The sequence below is a fragment of the Bombus pyrosoma genome, linkage group LG11 (assembly GCF_014825855.1).
Source record: "Bombus pyrosoma isolate SC7728 linkage group LG11, ASM1482585v1, whole genome shotgun sequence".
Lineage (NCBI taxonomy): Eukaryota > Metazoa > Arthropoda > Insecta > Hymenoptera > Apidae > Bombus > Bombus pyrosoma.
The window spans coordinates 8,995,589-9,017,704 of NC_057780.1; the positions used below are offsets into that span (position 1 = coordinate 8,995,589).

At 37.9% G+C, this 22,116-nt stretch overlaps 1 protein-coding gene across 7 annotated transcripts in view; it reads right to left on the reverse strand.

Moving 5' to 3' along the window:
- Window position 1: 1 nt before the first annotated feature.
- LOC122572997 (nephrin) overlaps window positions 2–22,116 on the reverse strand; it is a 473,363-nt gene continuing 451,248 nt past the window's right edge. For 3 of the 7 annotated variants that reach the window (XM_043738804.1, XM_043738805.1, XM_043738806.1), the window contains 15 exons: window positions 20,812–21,000; window positions 10,691–10,870; window positions 9,699–9,989; window positions 8,794–9,093; window positions 8,211–8,347; window positions 7,534–7,687; window positions 6,759–7,061; window positions 5,669–5,944; window positions 5,162–5,452; window positions 4,902–5,080; window positions 3,976–4,396; window positions 2,398–2,763; window positions 1,972–2,099; window positions 978–1,164; window positions 2–747 (listed from right to left, as the gene is read on the reverse strand). In XM_043738804.1, the coding sequence (XP_043594739.1) occupies window positions 320–747; window positions 978–1,164; window positions 1,972–2,099; window positions 2,398–2,763; window positions 3,976–4,396; window positions 4,902–5,080; window positions 5,162–5,452; window positions 5,669–5,944; window positions 6,759–7,061; window positions 7,534–7,687; window positions 8,211–8,347; window positions 8,794–9,093; window positions 9,699–9,989; window positions 10,691–10,870; window positions 20,812–21,000 (3,830 nt within the window). In that variant the 3' untranslated portion in view covers window positions 2–319. Of the gene's footprint in view, window positions 748–977; window positions 1,165–1,923; window positions 2,100–2,397; window positions 2,764–3,975; window positions 4,397–4,901; window positions 5,081–5,161; window positions 5,453–5,668; window positions 5,945–6,758; window positions 7,062–7,533; window positions 7,688–8,210; window positions 8,348–8,793; window positions 9,094–9,698; window positions 9,990–10,690; window positions 10,871–20,811; window positions 21,001–22,116 lie in introns of those variants that run through there. The other 4 variants (XM_043738807.1, XM_043738808.1, XM_043738809.1 and 1 more) reach the window with 4 other exon arrangements.

Genomic DNA, 22,116 nt, shown 5'->3' on the forward strand with positions numbered 1-22,116 from the left:
AGGATAATATGTACGAGAAAAGGTCGTCGGAGCACCCACACGAAACTCATGATCGCACACAAACGTAGCCGAAAAAGATTTTGCGATTCAAAGTCCTCGCACGATATCGAACCGATATAATCATAGTACATGTAGCTCAGTGTGACGCCGGGAACGATGAACGGAGGTTGAAGATCCGCGAAGTAGTTCCATGGTCAACAGCCACAGGTCGAGATGTGTATTAGAGCCGGGTGGTTCTTTCTGTCACGGTGATAGTCTCGTCCCTTGGTACAGCACGGTATTTACCACGCACCGAACTAGGGCCGAATATCGGTGATCCTCAGACAAGATGGCCATCGATATCAGAATAAGCTGGTGTAGGGGTGAATGTTGATAATGGGTGGCCATGAGTGTGCGCGTTGCTGGATACCGACCGAGCGAAAGTGGTAGGTGGTGGAGGTACTGATGGTGGTATCGGTGATTTTGAGCCAGCGGTCATCACGGTTACATCCGGTGGCGGGACTGGACGTGGTAGGGTTCTGCTACGTGTCAGCGTGCTAGTCCCGCTGCCCATGTGGCTCGACATCATATGCCCGGTCGGACTCATGGATGTATAATAACTACCCGAGCCTGGTTCACCAACCACCGGGATCGGACTATGATTCGTTTCGTAGCCCATGTAGCGGCCATTGTCGATCTCCACGCTGTAAAAGTTCACGTCGTTCGGCGGCGCAGGACTGGGGTTTCCGATATAACTCGATTTTGAAACTAAAACGAAGAGAAGCTGTGTTGAGTAAGCATTTTTTCGTGCGAAGAGAGGCGCAACTTCAGAGGTTTAATGCTTAACTTCCACGGTGAGATGGAAATATGTTAATTTTCTGATAAACTCTGTTACAGCTTTGAGTTCTGAAGAACTTCTGATAAGACTGCTGAAGGAATTCTACGCCCGAAAGACAAGATCTTCTAAAATTTCTGAATGGGTACTTTAAGAAATTTACCAGAAAGTGTACCACTGGCTGTTGTTCTCTGCGGCGGTGAATCCATGCTCATCGGTGGTTGAATGTGATTGCTACGGCGACCAAGAGTTCCTTGATGATGTACCTGCATCTCCATGTTCCCTTTCCCAAAATCTTGTATAGTTTGATCTATCAAATACGTGCTAGCTGCGGTTTTTCGTCCCTCGTCCTGTTACGTCGGTGAAAGAGAAGAGAGAAAGCGTTTCGTTAAATTAACGTATCCAAAGTTAAGGAAAACCTGAAATTTTTCTATAAAATTATTAACGAATAAACGCAACAAAACGAATCATTAATCGAACAATTTCCTGGAATTTTGTGTTCCTACTGTTCGTAGCGTATCAGTATGAATTGTAAATAAGTACTTTACCAGTTTCACATGCATTAAAGCGATACTTTGCGCTGCTGTATCGACATTAACTTCATCATTCTGATACATTACGAGTATTCTCGGTATGTTTTACGTGCATGGAAACTACCTCTAAACATCCACCCTGTAACCTGCCTATATTTAAGGGTACTGCAAGAAATGAAGTTAAGATTCTCTTAAAAATGGAAGTATTATTGGTAGAGTTCTGATTCAAACAAATTCGCACTACATGGTGAAGCTTTAAAGAAAGATTCTCTAATCGTGAAACAAACTAAGATGTAATATTAAAAGAAGAAAAAAAAATAGAACTACGTGTTGAAGCTTAAAAAAAAATTGTCTAATTGTGAAACAAAGTAAAATATGATATTGAAGGAAAGAAAAAAAAAAAAAAAGAAAGACTACCAATCTACATGATGAAATACCAATGCAAGAAAGAGATCGAAAGATTCTAAGCGCGATTTCTATGGAGAAAAGGAACGAAAAAAGAAAATAATAGAAGCGAAGGGGGTCCGAAACGGAAGCTAAACGGAACAGAAATGTGTTAATAGAACTCAAACCTACCCTCCGGCATTACTTGTTACTAAGAACATACTGACTGATCGCACTGACCACGTAATCGTTAGTGTCGAAGTTAACGTCGCTCTTCTCATCGGAAACCGAACTTAACTCGCCGGTCATGGTGTCTCCATTCACGGTCGATGGTGCGTACATATCCGCTGTTTGTGATTTGTTTATTCCTGCGCAAAGATAGGAACACATATTACAAAATATTCAAGATTGCTGTTTCCTTTGTCTTTTTATAATATTATAATATTAACACGCCTAACACAAGTATCATAACATCTTTAGAATTAAGCGAACGGGTTCGTCAAATTTTCATTAATTTGACAGCAACGATGTGCTAGATATACATTATAGAATAACTTAAATCTAAATAATCTTATTTCTTATAAAGTGTGTATATATATATATATATATCTTTCAGACGACGAAGAAGACTGGAGCAAAATGTTCACTGTACATAAATTAACTTACGAGATTTATTTCGCTTTCTCAAAATGTACCACAACACGATGATGAAGATATTAATGATAAAAAAGATGAGGGAGGTTGCTGCGAACGTATAGATATAATTCATTGTAAAATCCCCTTTATCCAAGAGAACGTCCGGCAGGTTCTCCGCATTATTCGGTCCTGCAGGATAAAAGCAGAAAAAAGACAAATATAGGGTTGAGTGATTATATTTACCGGAACGTTGGGCCTTCTTTTTCGATTTTAATGTAGCAAAGACTATGGGCGCAGCAATGAGTAGGCAAACAGAGGCAGAAACAGTGATGATAATGACGATGATGTAGGAAGAATTAATCTCGCTGGATGTCACGTCGGTAGGTGGAGCCTCCCCTGTAAGCCAAGCCAACGCCCCATCACCGAATTGTTATTCATGCAACGACACAGTCCACAATGGTTAGTTACAATTTTAGCATTCGGATCGATCGATTATTAAACGATCGCCGTCGCGTCCGCGACGTTTAATTAGCGCGCCTAAGTCCATCAGCAATGGTAATACTTTGTCCGAGACTTCATCGTTACAGATATTACGACTATTAATCAGCTTACGCTACGTAATAGCAGTTAAATACTGGTAATTATGATAATCGATATTTCTCGTTAGGTGTACTGTAACAAATGCTGCTTCACCGTCGTTGATTGTTAATTAGAGCTTCACGTCCGATGTCGTTAAGCTAGGCATTTCATTAGACGTCGTGCCGATTTCGTTTTATTTTCGATTTGTTTTTTTAGCAGAAAGAGATCGAGATGCGATGATTAAAGCACGAATAAGATATGATATGAATTTAATGCAAAATGCGGACATCTTTTGTTATATAAGCTACGATTCATTATTTTCTTATGACAATTTTAATGTACATGCGTAATCGTTTTTAATAGGGCGAAAGTTTGATTTGGAAGAGGAAGTATAACTGGTATAATGAAATACGAACGGAGGAATGTTCGTTGGATTTTCTGCAAAGCAATTATTTAATAAAGCAAGCAAAATCCATTATATTTCCTCCACCATACCAAGCGGTTGTATCTTTCGTCTCAACTTGAAAACAATTATAAGACATGTAAACATTTAAATGAGAACTGTTCATGGAAGTATTCTCACTTTCTCACGAATGAAATGATGATACTTTTACTTAAGCGAGCTACTTCATTACTATTATAAATGGATTAGATGCGTCCCAGTAATATTCTTACTATTTCCCTTGAACCAAGCAAATATTCTTTAAACAAAAATATCTCAAATTACTGTTACTTTACTTCTATTCTACTAAAAGACAATCTATATGTAATCTAATGTATTTAATAACAAAACGTATATTTCTAAGAAGTATGACTACCATATAATATCATATGTCGTATCAATCTAAAAATTGTTAGTCGAACCGTTTTCAATGTCTCAACAGTTTTGAACGGTCCTTTATGTTAGCCTGGTTAGAATGGTCATAATCTAAAATGGCAAATTTTGCCCTAATTAAGCAGCTACTACGGCATATAGTGTTAGGATTATGATATTCTAAATACGAAAAATGAGAAAAGAAGATAACTTACGTAGCGTCTGAACTTTGACTAGGTCCGGTAGAAAGCCACTGTCCCCCTTCTCGTTAATGGCTTTTACGCTGAACACATAGTAAGTCCCGAGGGACAATGCCGTTATCGTGGTTTTATATTCTCCCGGTGATACATCCAGATAGTGATATCGATCCTCATAGTCGAGAGCTTGCCGCCAACGTATCTGATAGGAGGTTGGCAAACCGCCTTCGAATCCTCTTTTCCACATTAGGGTGACGGAGTCATGGGTGACGTTATAGACCTCGAGGTCGGTCGGCTTGTCTGGCGGCGACGTCACGTCCAGGTGTATGATATCCGTCGACTGTCCCATTTTGTTCATCGCACGGCACTCGTATTTCCCGTAATCGTGCGACGTCACGCGGAAAATGGACAGCGACGACTCGGAAATTAATTCGCTTAGCTGCAAAAAGAGCAACAGAAGCGTGTTCGTTTGGCGAGATTGCACGGCGGGACGATCAATTTTCGCCGGGGTAAATAACGTTTCGGGCTTTCTCGCGGTTTCCGGTGGGTAACGCTTTCCGAAATTGACAAAAAGGACACTCGGTTACGTGGCTTATTCGAGCAATTTTCAAATTTCGGAATTATCCATTCGTAAATCGAGTACGTTAGGATATTTACAGTGACTTTTCACTACGCAAATTCTATTTTTATTTAAAAAAGCGCGTATATCTCTTTGCGTAACAAACGATAAAGTAAATAATGGTGAAATTTAAAGTTGCAGAAATATTTACGAATTAATTAAATTGATCGAAAACAAGAGAAAGAAATTATGTTTTGCGAATGGTAATTCACGTACAATCGAAAGATCAATATAGAAAGCACATTTCCTAGTTTTAAAGCAGTTTTTACGGAGTAGAATGGAAATCGTCTAATTTCTAAAATTCTACAGTTGAGATCAAACTTACGTCAGTGTGGGTAATGCCATATTTATGCTCTGTAACATTAGGTAGTAAAGTTTTTCCATTAAATGTCCAGGAGAATCGTGGCAAAGGGGAACCTCGAGCTTTGCAGTACAAATGCACGTTTATCCCTTTATTTGCTGCTGCTCTTCTCGTCAACGGTGTGTTCATCATTTGTGGTTTAACTATATCAATATATTATTTTATTGAAAAAAAAGACAAATATTCAAATCAAAAGTTATTATCAACGATCAAGTTGTACGTACAGTTTGTAACGAAAAGTATAGGTTCGGAGGTAACGTTTCCGATTCCATTGTTAACTTTGCACTGATATTCTCCGACGTCTTCCTGATCAGGGTTTTCGATGTGGAGATAAGAAGTTTTGTTGATAAAAGAGGTAGAATATCGACCAGAGAGCTCCGAGTTGGAGCCAACTTTCTGCCATGTGACATACTCGTCTCCTATGGGGCTGCCATCCACTTCGCAGAACAATTTCGCTTCGATTCCAGGAGGATACACTATCCCTGACGTCGATGTTCGTTTAATTTTTGCAGAGTCTGGAAAACGCGCGGTACACACGGGAATATTAATTTCTCAAGCAACGAAATACGATCGTTTAAACGTTTAAAGATACAAATAACATGTAACTGCGGTGATCATCATATTGTTGTAAAATTTCAGAATTTTGAAATGCAAAAATTAGTAAATCTTCCAATTTTAGATTCTACAAATATTATATCTAGCATCGTTTGATCAGTCGAAATGAAACTTACATTGAACAGTTAAGTTCAATTGATAAAACGTCGTTCCCTCCTCGTTAGTTGCTTCACAAATATAAGTTCCAGCATCGTGACGGTCCAGTTTAGTGATATTCAAGGTAGAAGCGCGAACAGATATCCTTCTGCTATTGCTGACCAATGGTAAACCATCCCTAGTCCACGTGTATCTTATCTCATTAGGATTTCCCATGGCAGAAACAGAAATCACGAAAGGTTCGGCCTCCATTCCAATCAATTCGTAAGGTTCGATCGAGGAGAATATCGGCTTGTCTATAACAAACGGTTAAAATTATACTCTCCGTCTACAATTATTTAACTTGGATACGTCGGAAACATAAAAGAACAACCGACCTTAACTCATAAAGGCTATGATAGGTGAAAGTTCATCTCGAACAATAATTTTTTTATTTTTCGTCTATCATCGAGTAATAATGAAACAAATGTACTTATCTCACTTCATTTGTTTCTAAAATAAGGGAAATTCACCGGGTGAAATTTCAGCCATGATAGAATTAATACAATTTCCTTTGATGATAGCTTTTAATTCTGCTCGTTCTTCCGAACCACTTGCACTTTTCTAACGTTCAAAAATATTTCAAGTGTGAACAAAACCCGAACAAATTATTACTCGTACGCATGACTTCTCGTTTCAATTTCATGTCAAATATTTCGTCGAAGCATTAAAAATCTTTTCTCCTCGCTCAAACGAGGGCAACACCGAAACATAAAAGTTCGAGAATCACAGTAGCGTTAAGCGTCGACAAAACGAAAATATTCACATATTCTTGTCTCTTCAACAAACGCATCGGGCAACAAAAAAATCGGACGACTCTAGAATCATCTTTCGATATTTTCATCCAAAAGTTCCCTAGAGCAAAGCATTCCGGTACTAGCGAACCTAGGAGTACTTTATGAAATATTTTCAACTTTCTTTTTGCGACTGTCATAAACTGTATACACCGCGATACATCGACCATATAGCGTGAAGTATGAAATATTCATTCGGATATCGTTCTGGCTATCATGTCGATGTCCCGCTGATTTTCATCGTTGACGCACTCTTGGCTCGCTGTATAATACTTACACAATACGTCGAGGGTGGTGGCATCGTGAATAGACCTGTCCATTTGATTGTTTCTCGCCTGACACGTGTACACCTCTCCGTTCATTTCTTCCGTAACGTCCAACGTGAGCTCAACGAACGACAGAAATCCACCGTGTAAACCGGGCTTAGTGCCATTTTTGGTGCCCTGCACGGGGATGCCGCCCTTCCACCACGACATCTCCGCTGCCGGATTACTGCTGCTCGATTCGCAAATGATACGGCCCTCTTGGCCCGCGTGCAGATTCTGCGGCTCGCGGCTGATCTTCACTTTCTCAGGCGGAACTAAAGCAAAAAACAATGGTAATTTCGGGTCAATTGTTTGGAAGGAATTGCCACGCTGCTTGTCGGCCCCAAATAAACTTATTCGAAGATCAGACACGGAGAAGAGCAAGGTAGGATAATTTATATGGTATTAAAGATAGCAATGGCGAGGTTTTGGGGGAGTTGGCAAACAAAAGATTTGCGAAATACGATTGATTCGAGGGCTTTGAAACTTTAGGGAAGATTTTAGGATTTAGAGTACAGGGGCAGGAAGATTTTTTAGAGTTTAGGGTGTATAGGGCGGGACAGTAGAAAGTAAAGGATTTATTTTGTGAGCTTCTTTGCACAATAATTTGTTGAATAATAATAATAGCAAAAGTTGTAAGTTATCAGATTTTTTTTCCTTCACTTTCATTATTAAGAGACGAATTTTTGTTTATTAAACAGAATATAGTAAGGTATTATGCTATACATATAGCATAGTATATCTTACAGTTCACTTTGAGGACGAGCATTTTGAGGAGAGGAATTTCTGTTGCGGAATTCGCTGCTTCGCATCGTATGCGCGCGTTATTGTCGGATGCGTTTACGAGTATCGTTAGCTCGCTGGAAACCGCATGATCTCGCGTTCTCGTGGTTCCTTGTATCTAAAACAGAAAGTATATGGATAAATAAATACACTTGCTTGTGCCTTGCGCTTTTATTCGTCTCGTCTCTTTGCAGGCAAAATTATAGTCCCTTTCATGCGTGTTGCTTGAAATTGGGAAAGATAATCGAGCAATGCCGCTATTATCGTCAGATCTGGTTTTTATCTTAAAATAAAATCGTAAAATATGACGTTTATATTTTATGTTTGAAATATTAGTAGTTTTTAATTTCATTCCAATGAAATTTCGTATGTAAGTTATTCTATAAAATTCCTATTAAAAAGTACAATAAATCTAGCGCATGAGACAAGTATAAAACGATCGAATAAAGCGCATTAAAATCGAATAACGAATCAGATTAAAAGGTGATAACTTCGCTTACGAGTATGACAGAAATTTAATTAAAATTTTCAGTTCCGTTCATTCCGATCGACCGTATTTACTCGTTCTTCTCCAACGCTATTAAGCCACTCATCAGCAGTGACTAAAAAATCTCAATTTCACGACGAAACAGTCCACTCACCTTTTTATCATTTTTGTACCAACTCAACGTGGCGAGTGGATTTCCGGAAGTGGCGGTGCACATCAATCTGAGCACTGTGCCAGCGTCTATCGTCGTCCCTTCTTCGTAACCCGTGATGGCAAGCCTGGACGGTGGATCTGTCGCAAAACAAATAAACCAACGCTCGTATTTCCATTCTAGCATCGAGCAATATACAATATCGTGACATCTATCCACGAAGCTCTAACACACTCTAATTGGCCAACAAAACGCATCACGAGACAAGACTGTTACGCTTGGGATTTAACAGAGGAACTTCATCACGAATCTGGATGTCCCTTGAACTAAGACGAAATTAATTGTGTCTGCAAGTTCGTCTTACACGGATAGGTATCGGGATTCATGTCCGAACGTAACTGTTCTCGATCCACTTGCTCATAGATCCCGGATAAACTGACAAGACACGCGAAGTCTCAGCTAGCTTGCGGATTAGTTTCATATTAATCTCGCTGTCTAAGACCAGACTGCGTTCCCGGGATTATATTTACAATGCAGTCATTCGTTTAATTGTCTATTGTCTGCTTTGTCAAATTGCGTTACTCACAAATCACGGTTATGGTGTGCGTTCTGACGACGTTTTCGGTCAGCTTGACATTGGACGCGTCGCATATCACCACGATATTGCGGCTCGTGCGATTTATGTTGAAAGTTACGTTCGAGGTAGTGATCCAGCCGCCTTGAGGAGCTGGCTCGGTTCTAGAGGCGTTGCTTTCGAAATTGTGACCATCCACAGTCCATTTGATATCTGCCGGAGGATTCGAGTTCTCCGTGGTGCAGGTGATCACCACTTGTTCGTCCGCCTTTGCTTCCGTGGGCCCCGTGATCGTCACTCCGGATGGCGCGACTGGGGGATAGAAACAATTGTAGTTTCAGCGGTCAGTGATTTAAAGCCCTCCCTGGATGTGAAACGAGTGCGAATCACGAGCTACCAGGGTGGAAGCTGGTTAAAGTTATAGCGTTTCGATTTCGTTGTTGTTCGTTGAAGTGCATATGGTACTTTGAGTATCGGCTTTCTTTCGCACGATGGTCTTATTTTAACTATTTTTATATTTCTCTCTGGTCATCCTAAGACGAGAAGAACATTTCTATTCTATTTGTTTAATGCAACGAATAATTAACTGCGCTGTTAATTAATACTACGTTATTAGAATTTTAGGACATTTCTCCACATCCTTTACGATTTAAAAAGATATTGCTCGTATAATACCAAGATATCGAAATATGAAAATACCGTTTGTCGTAATAATTATATTTTTAACTACAACTAACCGGACTTCTCCATCTTTGGCTATTTGATATTAAAATATTTCTATTTACCCACAACATGACATTAAAATCAAAGAATCCGCAAAGAGGTATCTACCATGTTATCTTCATATACAATAACTATTCTCTCAACATAAAAGAAAAATTCTGATAATCAAAAATTACGGTTCTCCGAGTACTTACAAAGCACAGTGAGATCCGCGTGCACCTTCATAGGCTCCACGCTCATAATGTTGGACACTTCGCATCTGTACCTCGCGTTATTGTCTTGAGCCTTCGCGATGAGCGACAACACGCTTTCAGAAAAGCTACCCTCGGTTCGATACACGGTCCTAACCTGTTCGTTGTTTCTATACCAGACGATCTGCGCGGGCGGATTTCCGCCTCGAGATCGACAGGTTAGCTCCAATTGTTGTCCACGTTTCACAGTCTCTCCCTCGGTGTACCCTTCGATAACCGGCACGCCGGGTGGATCTGTAAAATGATGCGATCATGCAACTTCCGATTTGGACAGGGACATTGAACGTGAACAGGGATCTTCGTTGTTTTAGTAATGGAAAAAGTTTCTCAATAAAAGTTGGCCGGAAGCTGTGAATAGAACCGCGCGACGCGTGAAATTAACACGCTATGACGGCTGTGATGGTCGTTCGATGGATTCGTTCGACGTAACGCGTTACGTTGGTACCTATACCGGATATAATTGTAATTATCACCGGTATAATTTCGTTGTAATTTTAGTAATTAATGGTCGGGCAAATGCTCGATAAACCGTCCGGGTGACGCACGTCCCGTGATCGATGCAATTTAGATGATTGATAATTAACTAATTCGTCGGGGCACTCGTTCAGGTGGTTTGGCCTGCATTATCGTTGTTTGGTTACCGTGTTATTTGCTACGTGATCGTACTTCGAGATTTAGAAATACTAACGATAATTGTCTTTGAAAATTGAAATATTTGACGAAACACGAGGGTCTCGAGAAACATGATACAAGTAAAAAAATGTATATTTCGCATAAAGTGGAGTTTCAATGAAAAGCTCTGTGTGTTTGCAAATGTTAAAATACAGTGGCACATGTACGAATTTGTAAAGATTTGGTGTTGCATGCTACTTTTCAGATATAAAAATAATAATGGTAATAATCGTAGCATGGGAATATTGGAAAATTATACTTACAAAAGACGGAGAGTTTAATGGTTTCTCTTAAGGGCATGTCGATAGGTATGGCAGGGTGATTTGCTTCGCATGTATAATCCATATCATTGTCGTCAGCGGTTGGTACAATGACGATGGAACCATGAGTGTCGTATTTGAGCAATTCCTTTTTGTTTTCACCAGGCTTCTGTACTTCTTTGTCTGAAACAGCAGATAAACCATAATTTTGTATTTGATTTGAAGATACATATAATAAATTTTACTATATACACGTAGTATTTGTTTCGTCTTAGAAGGATTGATTAGAGCTAATCTTCAGATTAATTGGAGTAAAAATGCTTAGAATTTTATTTATAGAAAACGCTTATATTTCTTCGAAACTTGATTTATTAATTATAGAATTTACCTGTTCAGATTTTATTTAACGTTTTGCGATAGATAATAAAATGACGAAATAGTCTCTATGTCCAGAAAACGTACGTGTAAAATGTGTAGGTAAAAGAGAAGATAGAAAGATCAAGAATAAAATAAATAGAGCAAAAAGGAGAAAAAGTGATTCGCCTTTTTCGTAACTCACGTATTTCACCGTCTCGCGGCTCGATTTTCTCAGGCTTTCCCTTTTACTATGTCCAAATGCGAACTCTTATCCGTCTCTCACAAACACGCGGACACACATACACGTTTCCATAAAACTAAGTAGATCCTCTTAAAGCTTACCCTAAAGATACTATAGATTAAGAAAACTCTAAATTAAATTTATTTCTATAGGATCACACACTTTAAAGTCTTCTTCCTTCTAGGGCTGTAACATGGATCACCCCCGTAACGAATTTCACGATAATACATGGGTGTTACTTAGTAAATCGCATAGGAAAAGAAGAACACTCGTTCGTTCATATTTTACGATAAAGTTTCCTGCGTTTTTAGCCGTGAAAATTATTTTCTCTGAAGCAAATTTATCTCTACGTAATAGATCGATATTATGAATTAGATTTATTTCATAATACGTTTCATAGTAATTATTATTATTCGATTTGAGAAAAGAGAAGTCTCGTTCGAAGACTTCTCTTTGCAACGTTTTATCGATAACAGTAGAATGCGAAAATACTCCAAGTTGAAAAATACTTCCTTCGAAGCGAAGTCTTCTCGTTTGACGAAAATATATTAATAAGACAAGAGAGAAATAAAAATATAGAAATATTTCATAAGAAAAGAACGTTCGAAGAGGATATGGGAATATTTATAGAATTATAGTTTGTTATAGAAACTTTACAAAACCCTCAAAGTGTATCTCATAGCTTTAATTCTCAAACTGATTGCTTTTAGTTGCAATTCTGTTTACACGAAATTCTTACCATTTATTCGTCTCAATATGGTTACGTTACAATGTTCTACCAACGGCTGTAATTAGACTTCCTCGTCGATAAGATTTTTCGTTATCACAAGTTGATAAGAATGAATGACAAGCGAATATCGGCTAACAGAGTTCGCAATAACAGGATTACAACGGTGTAAAAGCAAAACCTTCTCTTAAAGATATTCGATACTCGCGACGTTGCGTACTCAACAATATTTACTCGGCTTACGCTCTTGATCGTTCTCGAGACACCTGTTAAAATCATCGTGAAATAAGACCGGACAGGCTTTTACCCGAAGCAACACCTGTTCGTTTCCAGAAGTCGCAACTTCCGCAACGCAGCTATTAAGCGCAACACGCGAGAATGCGGCTATGATAAGCGATATTTTTCCTGATGTCTCTCGTCTAATTCCATACCTGTAAAGTATTTCAATCACCAACGAATTATGCACGAGTTTCAGCTTATTTGTTCCAATTTTTTCATTCCATAACTTCGATCGATATTTATCGAATATTCGCGAGGATCCGCGTTTACAAATTACTCGAACTGCTGAAACGCGATATATATATATATACGAAATTTAATCAACACACAGCGAGAATTTCAATTACACGACGTTGAACGTGGCTATATGTAAATTTCTATAATACTTCGTTAAGTATTAATTATTTCTGCTTGTTTGTTACTCGTAATGGATAAAGGAAGAAGCGTTTTGCTTGTTAGAAACAACCGTTATAGATGAAAAAAAATATTGATGTTTCTATATTTGTAAGTGTGAGCGTACGTAAGAAGATTATAGAGGAGACTGAAAATGTTCGGAGGATGTTATATGCCGCGCATTAAGGATCTTGGAACGTTCGCTTCGGAATGTACATTAATTATTTTACTAAGCACTTGACACCCCAAGTCGTCTATCCTGTATTAATTAAATTTAATGATATCGCTGCTTGGTTAATTGATACCTGTCGTCGGTGATGTACCTAGAGAGATATGAAAATTACTGTCGACTATTTTCGATATTAATTAAACGATTGTCATGGAGTCTGTTTTTGATGTTAATTATACGACTGTTTCATTGGCTAATGGATATCATTCGCAGCATAAATTATTTCTTTTACAAAATTCACTGTGGCGATTCATTTTACTCGTCGAGAATGTACTCGGAACTCGGAATACCTTTCCTGAAAATAATTAATCAAGAAAATAAATAACACAGCTGACAACTAGATAATTATAAAATATTAATCAGAAGTCCATTAGAGTTCTATTACAATTATTATATATCGTTATGTTAAATAGATCAGCTTCCCTTTTGTTACTGAATTACTTTTCTCCATTAATTTCAAATATATATATATATATTACATTTCTATTTATACGCAAATTTGTTATTTTATATTTAAATAGATTTTGAATAGTAAAAGGTAACTGCGATACGAATTATTGACTTTAACGAAACATATATAATTCTAATTTATTTCTCTAAATTGTAATTTCAGTTTCGTATAGCTAGTTACAATTTTTACAATAGAGATCCAATAGAGTTAATTGAGGTACAGTAATTTAACAAAGGAAATAGACGCAACAAGGATGCAATTAACGAAAGACGTCTATTGACTTCGAAAACGATGAGTTTCGTAACTCACGACGAACGATGGAACGTGTGCGAACGACAGCGAGAATTTGCGTGGATACAGTTAGAAGTAGAGTAACTCACGGGACTTAGTTGTAAACTAGTCGTAAACCACTGAAATTTTAGTCCAAAGTGTGAAATCCGACTGGGTGACGAGCATGCACGAGTCTGCCCCAAGAGTTCTCGTCGTTCCTTTCCGGGTGCTAAAGGTGTTCGAATTTCCGGACGAAACAGAACGACTCATTGATTATGAATCAATTTACAAGATACGTATTATTTGAACGAAAGAGATGAATATTAAAATTTATGAAATTTTAAAGATATTTGTAACAAATTACTTTGATATATTTCATAGCCAACTGGAATACTTTCTGATGGAAAAGGTGTTTCCAGTGATTTATTTCAATTTGAACGTATCAAATTGTACAGAAAACATGCAAATATATATATAAATTATCCAAAGTAATGGGATATCATTTTAATATTTAGCGACGAAAAGGATGTCTCTTCAGTGAAATTTATAAAAATATGGATTTTTATAATATTATATAAACTTGTTATATTTTATATAATTATAGAAATATATTAAGCTACGTTGTTCAAACTTATAAAATTATACAAATTCTAAAACTTTTGATTTTGTTTTCGTTCGTAATTGTTTTTTGATCAGAAACGATTTTATTGTATTTTTCACTGGTTTCATGATTTTCTTTAATTCTTCGTTAATTTTAGAACTCACGAACCTTGATTTAAGGAGACGCCTCTAAAATAAGTTCAGACGTATTTTAACAGGGTTTTCCAAGAGAAGAAAATTCCAAATGAAATACATTGGTAACTCTTTCGAAAACCTAAGAATAAATTCAATTTCCACATTTTTTTTCCATCAGCCAAAGGTACACGGAACGACCGTGCCGTATGATTTTTCATTTTCTATTCGTGTTGATTTTTAATTTTTCAAGGAACTCCAATCTCCCAGTCCTGACAGGATTTTCAGCCATCGGCCAATTCTTTTTTAAACGAAAATTATTTTTCTCGTTCTAACGGGACAAAATAATTTCCCTTGGTTGTAAAATATAACAAAGATTTACTTAAAATTTATCGTTTGATAAAATTTCTGATTCTTAATAAATCTTCTACGTAGTCACCCTTTTATGCTGAAACGTTGATAAAAATTGCTATCGTTAAGTTGAATCTCTAAATTATTACGTGCTGTTATAATATGCATTTTTTATACATATATCGTAGTAATTAAATGCATACAAGAAAATACCAGTTTCCTTGATATTCTTTATTTCTTTTAATAAATGATAAAATTGTTTAAAGATTCAACTATCCTTTGAATATTTTATCACAAAATATCTACGCCTCGTATATTTGTTATAAATATCGTATGTTCGTGCCATCAAACCCTTAAATCATATAAAATATTAACTCTCAAATAGGGAGTTATTTAACGTTAATTTCATTTGTATTTTATATTTGAGGTAATGCGAGTCAATAATAATTACTATCGTATCAAACATAAAATACAAATTAAAATGAAATAATCAGACCAAACTTGATTTCCTATGAATGATTACCTACGACCCAACAATATCAATTATCACCTATAGCTATTTTACGCTTCATCTGTAGTAATTCCTCAGACTCTTTCGCAAGAGACACACATACACACTATGAAATATTTTCTTTTCTTCTACATTCCTTTAAATTATATAATCCTGAATGCTGAAAATAATCCTAATTCTGCATCATCTTACAAGACACTGAAGTAGATACATATTTCCTATTACTACATCGTATCAACCTACAGAGGTATTTCAACGAAAGAAGTCAATAATTTTTGAACGACTGTAGTATGGCCAGCTAATACGCGGTCATAAACGTAATCAATTTCCCTATTATCAATCAAAGCCAGGTGGAAGAGACAGAAGACATAACGGAAGAGCTAGAAGCAACAAGACGGGACGAAACATTATGCTCGCTGTAAGCTTGAAGGAAGGGAAGAAAAAAGAAGGAGCAACTTGAATTGATATTAATAAGTCTCTTTCAAGATCGCACCGGAGCTATGTCGTATTCTGGAATCAACGTTGCTCTGCCGTTAATAAATAATCTGGTACGTGCATTTTCTTCGTGTGCTCGAGCCAGTCTCTCCTCTACACCCCCTCTCTCCCTCGTACAATCTTATTACTGATTAAAACGATCAAAGAGGAAACACGTCTTTTTCCTTTTCCCAAGGATTGATTCGTCGACGAACGAGTAACGACGCTAAACGAGGCGACGAGGGTGAACGAGGAAACGGAAGAGCAGAGAAACGATCGCAATTAATATCGTCGTCGCGGACCAGCCAGTAGAGTGGCCTTTATCGTTGCAGCCAGGCGAATTACGAACGAAAAATCTTCACGCAGCCTGTACGGCCGTAGATAAAACTTTCAAGCTGCTGGAACAAGTACTGCAAACCATAGTTACGACCCTAGGGATCATGAAACGTTAACTATGTTGGAGCAGCACGAAAAGAACGGGAATGTGCAGGGGTGCAAGAGGGGCGGATAGCCAAGGGGGTGGTGGTGGAAGAGAGGAAGAGGCAGGAGTGCATTGTTGGAAAGGATATAATGGAGCAACTAAGACACTCTATTAAGTTATCCTCTGGTGTGCTTTTAAAAAACACTAGGTAGAAGAATGGCGCAGCCCCGTTTAAATATTAAACCAAGCCCGGAAAAATGATTTGAACTGCGCCAAGGAACGGAAAGCAACTGCTGATATCTTTTACGCTAACGTTCCCAACTATATACGGGGTAAGTGTGCGTCTAGAACGATACCTGTAGTTCGAGCGATTACGCGTTGCAATTTGTCCGGTGCTTTCGAGGATACGTTTATGGCGTCCATTTTTAGCTATTTCTTTCACGTTGGTGGATAGTTGGATTTATGTTTGTTGAGCGTGTGGCGAAGCAGCGTACGGTACTGTCAATTAGACTGTCGATTTCTATGTATCGCGATCTAATACGCGTTATGATATTTAACGGACGATAGAGAAAATTGCAATTGAAAAATTTGAAATTTCGACACACGACGGTTTAGAGAAATGTTATGGACACGTTGTTTTCTATCGACCATCGTCTGTGTTCTTTACGCGGCCGTAGGGTCCAAATTCAGAATGGAGCTTAAGATCGCGGACTACTTTCCCGAATTAAGGGCAATGCGAGGAATTTAGAACGTCGGTTGAAATAAAAAAAGCACTCGTTAAGCTTCTCGTATTAACAGCTTTATCACAGTCTGCCAAGAGGCATCCTTCGAAAGAAGGAACCGCGAAAGTGTCTTTTCCAACTTTTGCAGGGCCACGTTATAAACGCTCCAATTGTTACCTCTAACATCTTCGGTTCTAACAAACTTTAAACCTTTTTCAGATCATCTATCTATTAATTATACGCATCTATTTATTACTTACATCAGTCTACGAAGCTCTAAAAAATATGAATTTGCCTATATCATCCAATAAATTTGGGCAGCTTGCCTGTGAATTTCTATGCTAATGAGTCTTGAATCATCTCGAAACCATCATTCAAAACCACACGTTCGCATTTACTTTCCAATCTTATCAATTATATCAATTTCCCCTGACAAAGTCCTAAAAATACGAATTTCCTCGGATCATCGAACGAATTTATTCGGACAGTGCGTACAAAAGGGAATTTCCGATTCCAATAAAATTTAAATCTTCTCTATAGGCAGACGCATCAATTTACTTCCCCGTCTTATCTGTTTCCCCTGACATGATCCTAAAAACAGAAATTTACTGGAATCATCCACGGAATTTATGCAAACTGGCTACGAAAGAGAATCTTAAATTCTGTACGAGAAAAAAGGGCCTGGTGTAGGAAGTGGAAAAAGTTTTCGAACGTTGTTCGGGACGAGTGAGTGCGGGGACGACGTGGTTTTCCGTGCAGAAAACGTCTGGTTCCCGTTGAAAGGACGTAACAAGTGGAGGAGGGAAAACGGACGATGACACGGATCTTTTGGCCCGCAGGACATGTTCGTGTTCTTTGACAAATCCGACAAAGCGAGTGGCCACTTTGACAAAAAATATCCGAGGGAAGTGGAAGGGAAACTTTAAACGGCGTTTTCAAAGCTCGGCGTACGCGACGGTTCGCGACCTGAATTTCCTTCAGCCTTTTGTTCTGCTCGCGCGGATTCTCGTTCTACTGGTATTTGTTGCGAACGCAAAAATACGCGAAACACGGTCACTTCCTTTTTCGTCATAGACTGCTTGCGACGAAAATTTCCATTTTTTGGCTTTGTCGTTACGTCTTTTCTATATGTGGACTATATGGTGAAGTCTTTTAGCTTTTGTTTAAGCTGCGTTTATGCTACTCTTCTAGTATTTTCTTCTCGTTCTAGCTCACTCGCAACGTAAGCAAACTACGTTAATAGTCGCGAGATGGATGATCGGTTACTTCTTTTCTTTCAGCTGTTTCTTTGCTTTTCGAATATCGCGAGTAAGTAAATTCATCTATGTAGTTCTTCACGTCGAAGTATCGCGTTAAATGCTTTTTAAGAGAAAGTGTGTTTTTAATCATAGTGTCTTATTGTAAAAAGAAGGAACAATCGTCAACTGATTATCCCTTCGAATTTCTTTCTCAGCTTCTTCTCATTAGCCTTAGAAACCATCGTCATATTTAACCCACTTGTCTACATTGACAAAACATTAACTTTTCCAAAAATGCTCTCACGTTAACTCGACTGGAAATTAAATTTACACCATCAAACGCTTCATCGATACTTCATTACCTAGCGGGGACTACCCCATGTCGAATCACGACTCTCATCAATTTAATTCTCAACCACCTTATCCAATATCCGATATTTATTCTATCCAATTCTGTGTTTGCACGCGGTTCTCGCTATTATTCGGCCGCGTTATAAACAGATCTTTAGGGTTGATTAAACGAAGACAAGGGTGCAACAAGGGATGCTCGAAGGATTTAAATAAAGATAACGAGTGGCTTGGCTGTATCCGAGGGCCTGTGGCCGGTCTGTTTCATATTCATTAATTATTACATAAAATCGTCGCGGTCGAAGGAAGCGGGAAATAAAACTCGAGGTCTTTGCTCGTCGAACCATTATGGCCTCTTTTTCCCTCGTGTCCCGCCTATTGCTTCTGCTCCCGCAGCACTCATCTTTTGTAACCTTTTTCAACCCACCCCGGACGTCTGTTCGACGTTGTTTCTTCTTTTTATTCGGCAAGCTCGTGCGCTTCCTGTCCAAGGATCGATATAACGCTCGGCAGAAGCGATTTTGCCGTTTGGAAATTGCTCCTTCTTCTCTGCTCCTATCTACCAACCAGCAACTAAACCTCTCTTCCATTTCTCTTCCCTCCACCTTTTCTTTTATTCCCTTTCATTGTTTTCTTCCTTCTACGAACGTTAGTTTCGAATTGTTATTGCACTTCGGTCGATGGCAGACGCCAGACCCGCGTCTGCCCTTCGTGGCCTTAATTGTCGGTAAAAATGGATTAAGGGAGAATCAGATTCCGCGAACGGTTCGGCCGAATCGACACGGGGAATCCACTTTAAGCGGCGCTTTTGTGCCTGATCGATTGACTGACGCCCTCGGCTCTGGATTAACGTCGTCGGAATTTGTACTTTGGTTCTCACGACCACCAACTTGCAAGTTTCTTCGATAGAGAATGTATATAAACTCGTAAAGCAGAATCGAGTGCTTGGTGGTTTTAAGATAGTGGGAAGAACCTACTGGGTTTTGGAAATATCCCTGTTTCTATGAATGATAAATCTAAGAATCATTAGAAACTGGATAACAAAGTTTCGAGATTGTTATTCTATTTGGAATCTTGAGATACGAAAAATCTGAGTATTGCATATTGTAATATAAAAATTGCTTCAATTATTAATTATTAAATTTTTGTATTAGTTATTAAGATAATTGGATTTTTTCTTATATATTTCTGTTTCTTCACTGATGTATTTTAATATTTGTATTATTGAATTTTCCATTGTATATTTGTCGTTTTTCGGTTTCACAGTTAGATTCATTTTTTCGTAGACTTCTCTTAGCTAATTTGTATAATTTTAACAAACTTTACGTATTCTGACTCGTCTTCTTCGTATCGTACTATATACGTACTAATGTTAATAATACACCCAGTATAATGTTCTTCTCTCACATGAAAATTACAGCGTAACATAACACGTCACTGTAACATAACTAACACATTATTTTTATTTTGTACGCATTCGCTTAAAATTGATAATGAACGTAACATTTATATTAACGAGTTGCATTTTCCGCATAAGCCGAAACAACGTTCGATATTCCACGGAATGAATTTTGTAATATATTAATACGATTGCATAAACTGTTAAATGAACCTGTTCGCGTTAATGAACAATTGACAATTACGATAATAGCTGTACTACATAAAAATACGTCAGCGTTTGATATTATATGCGCTTGATAAATATTTATCGAAATGAGTGTGAAACGAGGCGAGGTAATAAAGGGGTGGCCCTTTTTTAAGGACGAGACTTCCAACTTCTAAATTTGACTAATGAGAAGAGCGATGAATTGCAAAGCTTCCCAGGGGAGAAAATGAAATTTAGCTGGTAATTCACGATTGAGTAAACAAAGATTAATCATAGCTCGAGGAGATTGTACAAGGGTTGGACTTAATTTCGGCAAGAAATCTCATTCGTCTCGGTCGTGTCTCGTCTGTCAGTACTCCGTCAATTATTTCTACCCGATCTATCTTGTCGTAACTCGAGTTTTCCCCTTTCTCGTACCCTCTTTCTTTCGTTTTATCGCAATCGTCCACTAATTTACAAGCGCCTTCTATCTTCCGATTCTTTGTTACGAAATTTTTTGATAATTCCTTTATTCCATGTAATTTCTATCATATTTGAAATAAACGTTTCTTTCTAAAAAATTCTTCTCGGAGAAAGTTTGAAACACGTGTTTTCATGCAAATGCGTCCACAGAGTAACAAGCCCCCTCGATATAAATTCCCTTTTTAAGATAAGAAGTTCGAGGCTCGTCGATTCTTCCATGAAAGATAAGAAAAGTTGGCGTCAGAGGAACGATACCCTCCTCGTTGAGTTTAGGAGAGTTTCGAATGGCGAGGTAACAATGAATTTACTTACCACCCTCGATAGAAATCGGGGTAATCATCGTGTCACCTCCTTTGATCTGAACGTTTCCACGATACCAGACGATCGAGGCGGCTGGTTTCGCCGATCGAACAACGCATTCCAAACGACGAGACTCGCCAACTTTCACCTCGATCTTCTTCTTGTTCGGGTAGTTGCTGATCTCCACTTTTTGCGGTCGTGCTGTAACACAGATGATCAAAGTATACGTTAGTCTATGGGAAAACTCTGTTCAATTCCTTTTTTTTTTTTAAGTAACAAATGTAATAATATGACAATAAAAATTACGATACACTCGAATTTGGAAAGAAAGACAGGTTAAATATAATTTTCAAAATAGGATATCCATAGTATGATTTTAGTTTTATAATGGAAATCTACGTTTCAACGGGTGTCAGTAACGTTAGAAAAAATTGTAAAAAAATAACCCAGCGCTTTTTCTAAAAATTATTTCGATATTCATACGTTCTTGTATATACGTTATTATTTACGTTATGTTATTTATTTCTATCTTTTATCCATGGATTGCATCGATCGAAAGCGGGTACGTACTTGTCGGAGCTGACGAAAATAGCGATTTTAGTTTCACAGGGTATTTTTGCTACGAAGTAACGGAACGTTACATAAAAAGTTTGTGAGAAACGAAAAACTGTTCTTCGAGAGTCTAAAGTTAAAAACTAACTTCCACCCCTTTTTTTACGAAGAATTCTATGTTGGAGCAAACATATCGTAAAGTACGAACCAGACGCGTACCTTGGAAAATCACTTTTCACGTGTTTGAAACGTCGAAACTGGCGCTAATCTACGACGACGCGACTTTCGTAAGTTGTAACGTAAATATCAAGCGATTTTTTGTCAGAATCAATTAATCTTTTTACCAACGTTCCATTTTTTTAATTACGTTCATGAGAATATGAATTTGCACAAACTTCGCCAGTATGGTAATATAATCTAATTTTTGAAACTTCCCAAGTTTCTTTGTTAAGGTTAAACTTTCTCCACGGTTCTCTCAAATTACAGATCTTTTTTATTTGTACCATTTTCCGTCCGAATTCATCGGTTAATCCCTTCGTTTGCATCACGGGAAAGAAGATTAAGATGAATTCCAAACGATATATTCGACAACTTTATGTCGTCGTATCTAGGTGTTCAAGTTCAAACAGAGAGAAAAACGATCTTGTGGGTTCACGATAAACACAATTTTTCTTCGTCGATACATCCGGTAATCGATATGGCGTTGGTAAACGGGTAAACGGACGACGACGTCTTTTTCATCATTTTGCATTATTAATACCCGTT